This window comes from Contarinia nasturtii, unplaced genomic scaffold (assembly GCF_009176525.2).
Source record: "Contarinia nasturtii isolate CC-2019 unplaced genomic scaffold, AAFC_CNas_1.1 Cnas_scaffold_285, whole genome shotgun sequence".
In the NCBI taxonomy this organism is placed as follows: domain Eukaryota; kingdom Metazoa; phylum Arthropoda; class Insecta; order Diptera; family Cecidomyiidae; genus Contarinia; species Contarinia nasturtii.
In genome coordinates, this window is record NW_022197640.1 from 3,854,110 (window position 1) to 3,869,016 (window position 14,907).

General features: G+C 33.2%; 1 protein-coding gene across 8 annotated transcripts in view; it reads left to right on the top strand.

Annotated features, from left to right (window-relative positions):
• The window catches only part of LOC116337745 (tyrosine-protein phosphatase 99A), a 147,026-nt gene that overhangs the window by 106,183 nt on the left and 25,936 nt on the right, over positions 1 to 14,907 (top strand). For all 8 annotated transcript variants that reach the window (XM_031762590.1, XM_031762591.1, XM_031762588.1 and 5 more), the window contains 2 exons: positions 2,824 to 3,011; positions 6,180 to 6,294. In XM_031762590.1, the coding sequence (XP_031618450.1) occupies positions 2,824 to 3,011; positions 6,180 to 6,294 (303 nt within the window). The remainder of the gene's footprint in view (positions 1 to 2,823; positions 3,012 to 6,179; positions 6,295 to 14,907) is intronic.

A 14,907-nucleotide genomic window follows, 5' to 3' on the forward strand; every position in this document is an offset into this window, starting at 1 on the left:
ATAGAGAGACATAAAGCAGGAATCAAGCGAACTTACATTTCCACACCCAAGTCACACGTACATCCTTCATGTGGCTACGAAGTGAAAATTCATTCCACTCACAGCTGGGCGTCCACAAACTTTGAGCGGTGTTAACGAGACGAATTGAATATATGCACCTTTCACTAAATTATAACAATTTTGGCTAACAAAACGAGAATAACGCTAATGTACCATACGATTTCATATCAAAAGCAATGGCCAAATAGTATGCGCGCAAAGGTTCAAATATATCTATCGTAAGGTTAATAAATTACCCAACTTCACACAGCACCCAAATACAGACATTACAATTGTATTTTCGCCTATTACAATGCGATAATTTTGAAAGAAATGCCATACGATTTGGATTGGTTGCTGTGTGTTTGACCCATTTTGAGTACAGAAGGTGGTAGCTAAGTTTCAAGTTACAAAAAAAACACGAAATAAAAGTATTATAGTCATAAAACATTCCTTTTATTTTAAGCAAAAAGACCACGATGAATTTGGCGAAACAGTTTGCAAAAAGAGAACTTTTTTTTAAAAATAGAACACGGGAAACTAGTGGCAAAATTTTGCGAACAATTACAAAAAGAAAAAAAAAATCAGTCAATGCCAAAAAATCCCGCGTAAAAATGTGCACGAATAAGTCGGTACCATTAAGGTGTAAAAAAAAAACACATTACATTTTTTCTACATTCGATTCGCAGCCATCAACTTTGGAGCTATTACTGACGCCCGGGCTTGAGCTCTGTATTTCCATCTATTGAATTGACTATACCTGTAAACGTGTGCTGCATTACATTTAGTTCTCATTTGTTATAATCCGAAAATTTAAAAATAATATGCTTCTTTTAGCTGTGCTATTGCACCAACACCGTAATGCATTTTGGCGCTAGAACGCGCATTTGGCACATAGTCAACTACATATGTATTCATATACACGCGCGCTCACTTCCATTCAATTGCTTATTGGTATTAGGTAACGGTGGTAATGTTTTCATGCAGAATTTTCTTCTTCTTCGATACCACTATTTGCAGTGCCATATACAAGGATGTACACTTGTACCTGTGGATGTTCCATATAAGCCAAAATCGCTTGTATTTGCATTTCATGTCAATCCATATTTTACACTATACAGGATATACTGCACTGTGATGGTTTCAAAAATGGATCAGCATCACTCTCAGCAATCATCAATAAAACCTCGTCGAAACTTGAACCAATTACACATTTTCAAAACGAAAATAGAAAAAATGGGTATCCAATCTACGCGAGTTGGAATTTTCCAATAAAATGAGCAGAATAAATTTTAATTTAAAAAAATTTATTATTGAAATGCAGCACACGTGTGCTTGAAAACACTCTTACAGATAAACAAATAACTAATTTCTTCAGTTTCGTTTAAGTAAAAGTGGAGCTCAGCATTCACGCATGATTTTTCTATTATCTATTGTGTGTATTACAAAACTATGTGCAGTCTGCATTTTACCCAGATCACGGGTGTAAGTTGGAGGCGGGAGGTTCGGTATTATATTCACACACAAAGCTACCAATAACAAAATTCCAACTGCAAGTTTTAAAGAAGAAGAAGAAAAAAAAACGTTAAATATGAAAAAAGCACGCTGCGCCAACTGAGCAAAAAAACGGTATTTCTTATATTATAATGCATGGCATCACACCAGCATTTCCCGAAAAAATTTCAGCTAGTGTAGCTTGAGAAGCGATGTGCCTGCGTTGCATTACACAGTGCATACATCTGTCCATATATTAAAAAAAATGAAAAGAGACACTTATCTACACCCGGAGTTAAAGCCATACTTACAGCTATAAAACTGTGGATATATTTGAAATAAATCATAAATCGAATGAAAAACACATAAAACTGAATATTAAAAGATATATAAGAGCGAACGTGATGTGATTTATTGCCGTTTACAGCCAAGAGCCACAATGATTCCCGAAAAAAACTGCGCTTCAGTATAAACGTACAATGCTATCGACAAATTGTGTGCTGCATAAATGAATACATGATGCATGGCAAGATTAAATTAGACGAATGTGAGGACGTGCATTCCAACCGACATAATTACAAAAAGAAACTTTTCATATTTTGGTTTTGCAATAGCACATCAAATTACCACTCAGTAGATTCTTTTTACCTCGAATGTTGGCCGACGGGAAGTTAATCGAAACAAATGCAAATCAATCGAAATTTTTAATCATGTGAACTTGGTCCTTCACTTTTTTTACAGTTTTGAATTGGGTATTTTGTCAATTTATTTCAATTGGTTTCATTGACAAAAAAGCTTTCTTTAATATCCAGATTCAAAATTCAAGAAAGGGAATATCTCAAATAATTTCAAATTAGTTTCTTTCAATTCCGATCAGGAGAATTTTAGTGACAATCAAATACGCTTAAGTTAAATCGTTAAAAGATTTTGCGAGAAAAAATAATAAACAAAACCTTCATTAGTGTATTAATTGTACTCGGCCATGCAAGCTTTTTGCCTGACTGCAAGGGGAGACATGTTGTTGATTTTAGATTCTTCTTCTTCCATTGTTATTATTACCTTAGAATACTCAAAAAAACTTTGACTAAATAAATACATTTGAGTGAACGAAGTTAAGACAATGTTAGAAGAAATCACTCTTTGAATTTGTTTTGCTTGCTTTCTGAATACTCATTTCAAATCGTCCACGCCACTGTAGAAGATTAATGGATAATGTACGCCTACACAATGTATTCGAATTAACGTAATTTTTTATTTGATCTAAAATCTGTTATTATTTCTATTTTACAGTTCCCATTGGACGCCCTATAACTACTATCGCCCACAATACATCGTCTAGTTCGATTTACATATCATGGAAACCGCCGCCGGCCGATACAATATTAGGCGAATTCCTTGGCTATCGCATAACGTACCGCGTCCGTGAGAGGCACAATGACACAACCGAAGAGATCTATATAAGAGACAGCAGCGTTGAGGTGAGTTTTAAAACAATAAAATATCACAAATATTACTGCACATAAGTTCAATTTACAATAAAAAGAAAACAAAAGTCGAAAAATATGAGAAACCTTTTTTTTATTGTCATTTTTATTGAATGTGTGATGTTAACCCATTGGGTTCTTCGTAACTTCATAAGATGAGTAAAACAATTTGGGAGCATCAAGAGCGAATCTATCACATCAAATTTTAATTTGATAGCTCAATAAGAAAATCGTTTCTCTTCCGTCTTTCAATCATTGCATACATGCATAATCAAAACGAATAATGTGCGATGTGCGCTCCACAATTCCAATTTTATTATTTGCATATCAAATTTTGAATTCTCTTGTTAAAAGTGGAAATAGTTTTACGAAATTTTCGTGCATATTTCGTTTTTTTTCTCGTCTTATGCAAAAGAAAAAAATCCGATCTATATACGAAATGTAAGTTTCATTCCGTTTTACTTCTCTGTGTCTCTCGCATTTCATCTTTCCGCGATGGGCACTCGGTTTTCCATATAGCATGAATCATATAATATTTGCTCATAAAAAAAATCAATATTTATATTAAAGATATTTGAATGGAAATCAGACAATGTGAAAAGCTGTGCACCTCTTTTAAAGATTGAATCGAAAAGTACAAAAAAAAAAAAAAAAAAAAAAATCGGAGTCTTGATTTTTGCTTTGCATTCGCATTCCATTCGGCATTGTTCCGAACAATGCGTTCGAAATACGCAAAACTTTGAATTTACCATTTTTCTCATCCATATTCGCATTCGATTGCGGCCCCTGTTCATTTAAAGTACAATACAACGAAAATTAACTTAGTTATAATCATAGTTATGGCGGGGCATACTGCATAGTACAAGTGACATTAAGTGAGCAAATAAAGTTGCAATTATTCAAGTTTAAGTTATGCAAATGGTTTGGTGTAGTCTGACGGTTGGCGTGGATTCGCACACAAAAAAAGATCACTGTACCTTAATTTACTTACTGGCAGTCTTTTTTTTTTTTTTTTTTGATTTTGCTTGTTCATAAACAATGTTGTACATTCATTCAATCTTCTGTCATGAACATGCCTTCTTATCTACTGAAAATGTACGTTTTCGTTGGACTTTACGTTAAATAAAGTGGTATATAATATTTGAAATATTGAATGAAAATTGACAGAAAACAAGAGATAACTTTTCAAATCGTTCGATAAAAGAAAAAGAAATCGATTTTGGTTGCTGTATTTGATATTTCAAAGTTAGTTACATATACATTCTACCAGGTTGATAATATTTTTCATTTAAGTGCATAAAAACGAAGTTGAGAAAACTAAATTCAAAACAATAATCACATAGTTCAGGAAAACATGTAGCACTCGGTTGCTACTTTCAAGATTTTTGTCGGCTTAGCTTTCAAATCCGTTTTCATATTGTTTTTTTTTTTTATGTGTTTTCTTCGTGGTATCTTTCTTTTATTCAAAAAAAATCATGGAACCGTGGCAATATCGAAATATAACCGTAATACTGTTTCGGCACGATGAAGTTCATATTACATAAAATGTGCTTTCGGTCAAGTCGACTGCTTTTTTTATTTATAATAATTTTTATTTTCATTTCTGCCAAAGATAAGATCAGAATAAACAGCATTCGGTCGTTCTCTTCTATATACATCTCGCTTGACGAAACTTTTCTAGCAAACAATGTTAACGAAAATACATACAGAATAAGCACAAACACATAGAGAAAATTCAATCCATTCGTATCCAAACACAAAATCTGCTGCTTGGTGTGTGTGTGTTTATATTTCGAGCTTCTATACTTTACACCGTATAATTTTGTGTATGTTTTTTTTTTCTTGTTGTAACGCTACTCGTTACTTTCCTATTTAGTATGTAAATTGAAAAAGAAAACTTTTAGCAATATAATAAAACCCTAATTGTATTGAAGGTAACAAACCGGTGAATGCATTTTCGTACAAATAGCTCATTTTCACTGGGAACACCTTAGCAAAATCTATGTGCGCGTTTTTGCAAGTAGACCCTTCGAATATGAACAATGCACACACCGAGTCATTGTGTTGATTTTGTTCTTGTTGTTGCACTGCATGTACTCGAAACACAGACATAAAAGATGGGATAAACAAGCTGGAATGCAAATGGATCAATGCGACATGAGATTCAAATCGGATGTCAGCCAACGGAAAGATTGTTTGTGTGAATGTGATCTGGTTTTATTTTTTCGTCGTATACCTAACACCTTTTGCAATGCAAAAGGAAATCACTTGGAAGTAAGCACAATAAATAGAGCAGTGTTTTTTTTTTCACCCACAAAGCGCTGAATCAGCATAGTCCGGATTTTCAAGCATAGAATGACTGGGAATGCTTTTCACAAGAATATCATCGGTTGCCGTTCTTTTGTGTTGAACATGAATTGAATGGAATAGTTGATGCAATGTATTGAACAAGTTGAAGTGTTCTACGCTAAATTGTGGATTGTATACAAACACTTTTACACCGGTGCAACTGAAAAAGGAATCGTCAGAACTTCGAAAGATTCTCCTTTGGGATTGTTTCATATTTCATAAATTCAATTGTAGATTAGATGCACATTCCCATCATTAGATGTACGTGCAACTTGATTTTCATTTTTGTAGCCCACACTGAACTGAGATTTCCGCCAAGTTAGTTTGCGTAACATGAAGTACACTTCAAACATACTGATAGCGAACTAGATACGACTAAATTCCTTTGCACAACTTCTACTCTTCATCATAATATTAAATTGCTAAAAAAAATCTAGTTTTTCTTTTCATCGGAAGTAAAATGAGAGTGATCACACGCGTTGCGAATATTTCAAAGTTCAACAAAAAAATTCTAATAATATGAATAAAGAATGAACGTCGACGGCATTGAAAACAAACAAGTAAACACTCATCGTAGCTTTTCATAATTGTACGGCAAGAGAATACATTTGAAAAAATGAACTTATAAAATAGAAATACTTTTTTTTCTCTCTGCATTTCGTATATAATTTCGCAAATGAGTTTGTGTGCAATCGCGAGTGAGTTTACACTGCATAATATTGTTGTTAGTTCAATGAAGAAAAAAACTCTCACACATATATAAATTTTTATAACTTATTCAATGATTTAATTTCTTGTTTGTTATTTTTCCAGAGCCACGAAATTCATAACCTGGAAACCTACACACAATATCTTGTGTCATTGCAAGTATTCAACCCAGAGGGACCAGGTCCAGCTACAACTGTGCTCGTGATGACTGACGAAGGAGGTAAGACTTTTATCGATTTAAAATTATTTATTGTACTGGTAAGTGATCGACACTCTGGTTGATACTTCGTAAATATGCATAAACCCACATAAATTGAAGTTTAAAGGATTGCATAGCTTAATTGCAACTGAAAAAATGATTTTTCTTGAATTTGGTGTATGAATGAAGTCGTTCTCATTCGAGTCATGTCAAGATAAAAAAATTAAATGGTATTTTCCATAATTTTCTTCATTTCACCTCGACCAAGTGCAACATTAGCTCTTTCTGGACACACTCGACCATATCTCTAGTTCAACCTAGTCTTGTGAGCACATAGTAAAATGCCAATCCATTGTATTACCATTATGTCAGCTATGTATTCGGATAGCTGTGGAATCGATCTAATTTTTGTAAATATACGAGAGAGAGAGAGAGAGAGAGAGAGAGAAAATGAGCATGATGTGCTAGTGACATTATATAAGAGTGAAATTTAAATGAATTATCAAGAAGCGTCAGACAGCAAAACAATGTTAACACATCAAGTGCATGCATGAGTAGTTCGAACAAAATATCTTGTGAAGTTTACTGCAAAACATCCAAACGAAAATTTCGAGAGAAAAAAAAAAGTACAATACATGCAGAACATTGGAATGCGTGATCCGTGGGTATGCAGCGCTAGTATTTTTCTCCTCATTCGATTCCGTAAAACAACTTTCGTAAATATTTCATTGCATTTTTTTTCAACGTCTTTGTTCCCATCGATATCGCATGGATTGCAAACCGACCAAAAACGTTCATTGGTTTGGCCTTTGATTCATTTCGTTCATTTTAAGTATTACCGTCTTCGTACATGCTGTGTGTCGTATAGTTTAAAATGATTCTGTGCTTACAAAGTGAAAATTTGATTAAGCTAAACATTATTTTTTCGATCTTTCACATACGAGATATGCAACATTCGCCGTGTATATGCCTGAACCACATAAAAGCCCTTACAGCGTGGTGTGAAACAATCTCGATGACTGTTCACTGTTTGCATAACGTTATATTCGTCGTAGTAGCTCAAGAGAGAAATTAGAAGAAGTGCTAACGGAGAGAGAGAGAGAGAGAGAAAATAGAAAGAACGAAAAAGAAAACCAAAAAAAGAAAGCGAAAAACAGAGATTGCTGTGTGAACTGAGGCAGACTTACCAACGGAAAAGGAATTTTTACAAAAATTGACGGCGATAAAAATAGTGGCGAAAGGCATATTCCATACGTTTTTGCTTTTGAACCAACCATGATCTCTCTCACTCTCACTCTATTTCTTTTTGTTAAACTATGTGAACCTTGCTGATATGTGTACAACGTTGCACCATCTGCGAAAATGTGTTTCAGCAACTTTTTTTTTTGACATGTTTGCATTCGTCGCGTTTATCTGTTTCTTCCTCTTTTTCAATCCTTTGTTTTTGTTTGATTTCTTTCGACGAGTAATTTCGAAATCCATCCATCATTTTAAATCCATCGCCAATATATGAAATCTATGAGAAAATAATGAAAAAAAAAAAACAAAAACAAATATTCGGTTTAAAAAAAAACACGCGCAAAACAGATGCACAACCTAACACATGAAAAAGTGAAGAAAGTGTCGCCGCTGTTAACCCATTTTATGGGACGATTATTCGTACGATACTGAACCATGGAAACCATAGTCAATTTTGGTAATTACTTATTTCAATCAATCGTACTATATTTCTCTGTTGCTGGACCTTTGTTGTTCTTATCACTGTGTCGTTTTTCCAATTTTCATTTTATTATCTATTTAAACATAAAGATTCTTGAAATTGCATAGCCAACATGTAAAAAAAATCGGTTTTAATCGGAGTGATTCGTCTTGAGGCAAGATGATTTTTTTTTACTCGTCACATGCACGATATCCTGAGCCACAGTACAAAGGGAATATGGCAGCAAACAGATATGTAGCGTTTTAAACAGATAACATAGTACTTCATAAAGTTATTCTATTTTATGTTCAAAGTGAAAAGTTCATGATACTATTTTTGTACACTCTATGTACACTCTAACCCATTTTTTTGTGCCTTTCTTCTATAGACGCATCACGTATTTGACTATCTGTGAAGATATTTACTTAAAAAATTAAAGTTAACAACAGAGGAAAATAGCGTCAATCTCATCGCATCGACTAGATCTTGTCTGCGTACGAAACTACATCTCTTTGTGCCTCACAATGCATTCGAGATCAAAGAATATGTATGGGATGGATGTATAATCGAACGGGTTCTTCAATATTATACTTTTTTGTAAAAATATTATGTACGCTATGTACGAAGTCTTTGGTCCAATTTTACTCTGATCAAAACATGCATATGATGAAATGCTGTTAAAACGTACCAAAAAAATCATCTCAAACGTATATATACAATGTATACATATGGTGTACACAAGGGTGACTTCTCGACAGCATTTACGTTGTTAAGATTCTCCTTTGTATATATCATCACAGTTCTTGCACATTTATTTTCTTTGAGCATTGCCGTAAATGTCATTATGGTGGCCCCGAATGGTTGGAATGAATATCGTTCGTTATATACAACAAAAACAAAAGCATGTAACCTTTGAGCTTAGTGGCATTTCATATTTTCACAGCTTTGTGTCTAGACATTATGACTCTTCTTGTCTCAACTTGTGATAGTATCAATACAATCCTCTTTGCATTATATTTGATGCAGAAAAATCAAAGAAAATCACATGTATTGTATATATGTATACAATGGGGTGTTCGCAATCAATTACTCATTACTCATTGGACGCCGATTATAAGCGAACGATGACGTTCAAATTCGTTGCGTTATTCCATGTATCAACAAAAAAGTGGAGAGAGGCAGATGTAAAACAAAAAGTGACAAACCACCACATTAATTGTAATAGTATAGTGAGACCCGAAAATTTCCAAAGAATTTCCAAGACCATGGCCAGTTTGCTATTAATGAAAAGGTTACTTCTAAACCGTCCCACTGTTCAATTCAATTGGAAATGATTAGCAAAGCTTTCTTTTGCCATTTCGATATTCTTTCTTTGCCATCTCATTCTTATTTCGGCATTGAAAAGGCTTTGCACTCGTCTGGTGTTCTGATGATGAACGGTATATTTTTTTGGAGGCGACTCGACCAATAGAAACAGACATTTTCCAGTTGTGGCACGATAAATTCCAACGCTTACTAACTGTTGATTGTTGCAGCGATTGATTCGGAATTTTCAAAAAATAATTGAAGGATATAATTCGGTGACGGCCGTGCATCTTTCAGAGCTTTACATTGTAAGTCAAATTAAATTAATGATTCGGCTCACCAAGCAACCGAGCATTGTTGAACATCGAAATACATTTCGAGCACATCGACGTAAATGGACTTCTTTGCACCATCCTTACATGAATCTAATGAATAGGCTTATTATTCGAGTGTCAAAGTGCCAATTTGCTGTCGTAACTTCTTTTTCGTTCGTATTCCAAAAAATTAATTAGGAGAATAAGGACAAACTCAATCATGACACACATAAAGCTTGAAATCATAGATGCCAATGTTTTATTCCAGTGTCTATTTGATATTTGACTTTGTTTTTTGTTTTTTGTTTTTCTCTTAAATATCAAATTTCTTTCCACTGCAAATAAATCCGCAATTTCTCAAACATTATTATAATAAAAAATAATAAAAAGACAATTCATATGGCCTCGAGGTATTGGTCTCTTCAATGCAAAACGAAAGTCATTAGAACGAGATATCAAGACAAAACATGCATACTAAAATATGTTGCTATGAATATTATTATTATTATTATTCATTGAATAACTTACCTCATCTTGATTTCATTGCTCTGCTATAAAATGGCTGTGTTTTCACACTGGTTGCATTCAGTGTTGATTTGTATTTGAGATTGAGTTCACGTTTCCAGAGAAAAAAAGCCAAAGAGAAATGAAACTAATAGTAATTCAGTAAACGGTAGCTGAATATTTGAAAACTCTTGTACGTACATTCGTACGTTCTCATTAGAGGTACCGTAAGTCATAAAACGTGGCATTATAAAAAATATTCTACATCTCTCGTTTATCTGTTAAATAGCATAACGACTTTGTCATTTCAGCATTAATGACTGGATTGCCGGCAGCAATTTCGTTGCCATATTTCGTGAATATTATGACATGGTTCAAGTTTGAAATATAAAATACCTTTTTAAAATCATTTGATGCAAAAATTCGAAACAAAAACACTAGAACCATATAGAAAACCAATTTCGTCTTCCCCCTTTTAACCACATATATTTAATAACGAGTCTCCATTTTCTATAAAATCGTTCGCATGGTCGAAATATGTTAAATGCTTCGTAATAAAAGTCAATCATTTATTTTCAAATATATATATACCCATGTATAACATAAATTGAATAACAAATTAAACCTCTTGATATTTGGCATTAAGATACACAAATCCAAGAATGCCCGTAGCAACGAATACAAACAATTTTTAATCTTCTTTGATTCGATGAAGGAACATTCAAAGTATATACGTTCGCCAGAATGTTGTATGAAGTTATTTGAATTTCGTAAAATAAATATTGATTATGCCCAAGTTTAACTAATTACCTTGTCAGACAGGAATTGCTTCAAACCTTCTTTTTAGTTAAAATAAATCTAGAAATTGGCACTAAATAAATATCATCACATAGACGATAGAAAAAAATGTTTTCTTTTTGTACCTATCGATCGGAGGTCAGCAGCTACCAGATAATTTACGTTTATTCCAAAGATGAAATGAAACGGAAACAAAGATTCTCCGGACTAATAAATTTCCACAGTTTTTCGTTTTTATTTCTTCCTTTTTTGTTCTCGAAGTATATTATTTAAAAAAAAAAAATCTCATTATTATTCATCCCAATATCGATGAAAATTTTTTTTTTTGCTCCTTTCATTTGCTTTTCACGTTTTTTTCTCTCCTTACTTCATTATCAGTATTGCAGATTTACTCTCTATCAAATGATAATTTATCTGCTTAGCTTGTAATGCTTTGTGTTCGTTAATTTAAAAGAAAAAGAATCTGCGCATACATCTTGATATATTGAATGAGGCACTGCAACACTATATGCGGCTGCTTCGGTTTAAATGAGATAGATTTGTATTTACCATTTTCCTTCAATGACTTCCAATCATCATCGAAATGCGTATCATTAATAATTTTTTTGTTGTTTTTGTTTGGGCTTCATTTTCGATTGCATACCATTCGTGTTATCATATTTGCTCAAACATAAAATGCTAAATAGTCGTCGTTTTCATTGATAATGATGATAATAATATGAAGAATAAAGGAAAATGACTCGAAAAGGCAAAACAGATAATAAACTGTAATGATCCTGAATGTTCGTGAATGTTATATTCAAACAAAAAAAAATTAAACAGAAAAGCAAAACGGACAGAGATTAAAGCAAACAAGCGAGCAAAAAAAAATTCTTGAACAAAAACTGGTACACAGACATTCGAGAATGTTCCAATGGCATATCCACTCAATTGTTTTATTCTTTGAATGCTTATTTCGTCATTTTTCATTTTCTTTTTTCACTATTGAGGTAGCGTTTGAGTTTGCTCTCTTTTCACGTATTTCAAATTAATTTGCAAATCTTACCGATTTCGGTACCGTTTACGCCAACATAAAATAGAATTTACCGAATAATTGCGGCGAGTTCGAAATCATATTTTTTTTTTGTTTGATGTTGCACCATTCAATATATTAAGAGCATGCAACTCTTCTTTTCTACGCAGTTCAAGGCAATTAATTTCAGGCAATTTGATACCTTGTATTACAAGGGTACAAATAATGTCCGCCAGAAATTTGTCGGATGATATTTCATTCGCGGCGGATATGTTTAAGGAACGGACTAATTTCATAATTCAAAACTGTGATTTGTCCGCGGCATAATTGTAACAGGAAAGAAGCTTTTAAAACCGATTAGTACATTTTCATGTCATTGTCGCGAAGGATACGACGCATTACCACAAGTATACAATATACGTTGTACAATCTGAATTCAATTTTATTCAATTAAAATTTAATTCAAATTCATATTCATTCAATGACGTGTACGCAGAGTATTGCTCAGCGCTGCTGCCATCCACAGCATATTAAAATATCTTGCTGAGAATGCGTCGTCCGTCGCATGCGAAGGTACGTGGCAGTTTTTACATCACAGTGAACAAAAATGTATGCATTGTTCTCTTCACGATTATGTGACTCAAAACATTCAAACGATTGATTAGAGAACAATGCATGTATTGTTGTTCGTTCTGATATAAAACTGCTACCTACCTTCGCATGCGACAGACGACGCATTCTCAGCAAGATATTTTAATATGCTGTGGATGGCAGCAGCGCTGAGCAAAACTCTGCGTGTACGTATTAGTGGAAGTACTATCAAAAAAAAAAGTAGCTTAAACTATATTATGTATTGTTTTCACCAGATTTTTATCGCAAAGAAAAACAGACAGACAAAATGGTGGCAACCATAAAGCGAGAAAATAAACGTAGTCACATGAGTTATATGAGAAAAAACCTTTCAACTAAATGTACATTGTACACACTGATGACTTTAATTAAACTTCATGCTCCTTTGTTATTTTTGCCTTTGCCTTTGCCTTGCATTTCTTTCGTAATTTTTTCTGTGTTCAACAATCTATAGAACTGGTAGCTGTAGAACAAATTGGACTAGTAGAAGTGACAAGTGCATTTGAGAAGAGTTGATAAATTTTTGTGGAAAGTCTTATCGGATTGCTATCGTTGAAGGAAACACTTTGAAATGCGAAATATTCTATTAGGGATAGGTTAGTCTTCAGAGCGATTTTGAATTCAACAGCTACAAAGTTCCACCTTCGTTCATTTAAGTAATCTGAGAAAAGTTTAAAAGAAAATTGCTTTATGTGCTGAAATAAAGAAGATATTTTTCTTATTATAAATTTACAACTAGTTTTGTCTCAGCGATATGTCAATGGAGACTTTTTGAAGAAAGATAATTGAAAAGATTTCAATGAACCCTTAATTCTCTAACATAATTTGAAGTGATTTGACAAAGCAACACTTAGTGACTGATAATAATAACTATCAAGTATATATGCTGGTGTCCACCAAGCGTCACATATGTTTTGGTCCGGAGGCGAGCCTCATCATTGTCGATTTTAAAATATACCGAAAACAAAATCACAATTACCACTTCGTTTTGCCACACAACACAATCTCCTTTACGAAAGAAACTAAAAATTCTTGTTTCTTTTCAAGTGCAATATAGTAAAAAGATGGAATCTGCTAACGAAAATGTCCTTTGCACAGTCATATTGTCTGTGGTTGTGATTTTCCGATGACGAACTGTGTAACAGTCGAGAGGAAATTAAAAGAATTTTAAATCGGAAAAGAAAAATGAAATATACACACAATGCAATCGAGTGACATATAAGTTGAACATAGTCACTCGGACTATGTACAATTGTAATAATAAGCACATATGGTTCCACATCTCTCACATATCCACACGCACACATGCCATTCAAAATCAGACAAAACACAAAAATACAACCAACATAAATGGCTCGAATATTTATTTTGTGTTAGTCATTTGTCGAGATGCATTTTATTGTTGTGGCGTGAAGTGAAGAAATAAAAGAATAAACTTAACAGGGAACTAACCATTTCGGTGTGGAAATGTAACCACAAAAAAAAATGAAACAAATTTTCAACATCGTTGAAATAAGCAGAAACCAAGACCGAATCATTGCTTTGTGTATGTTTCGTACATAACGTTTGACGAGCACTACAGCGCTATGGGTGACAATCAAACTGGAAATCATTACGAAAGCTGAATTAGGGGATTATGTAACGAGAAATACAAAATGTGAAAAGAAATAGTGTGTGGTTCAAGTGTGAATTGAAGTGGAAGTGAAAATTGTTATTAAATTTGAAAACTTTCTGAATAATATGACTTTTTCTATGGATACAGATAAAACAACTTTGTATAGTTCACAATCAAAAACGACGAATTTTATAGTAGAAAGCATATCCTAACTATAGTTTGACATTTCTTACATGTGCATTTTTTTTTCTTAATTTTTAAATTTTGTATGACAAGTTCGTTTTATTCATTGTTCAACAACGTGAACAATTTCAACTCACAAACACTTATTGCCCAAGAATAGTTTTTTCAATTTGTTGTTTCTGTGTAAAAGTTGTTATTCATGAAAAGAAGATACTTTGAAAGTTGTCTCACCATCAGTAGAGATAAAACCATACTAATACCTTATACATTTTTCATTCACCGAAATGCAATAAATTTTAGCTAGTAACAGCATCAACGGTCAACAGTCAACATTTAAAAGGCAATATTATGTACGTTTGTATTTATTTTGTCGGCGATAACGGTTATCCTCTTTTACGCCATTTTTGCTTCTTGATAACATACAGTTACTATGGATTAATGTGAAAAATAGTCAAAACTCAAGAATAAAACAAATTTCATTTTCTTAGCACTGATTTCCAATTAAATTCGGTTTGTTAACAAAATCGGATTAGTACACCAGTAAAACTTCAAAAGTTTACTTGTATACTTGATT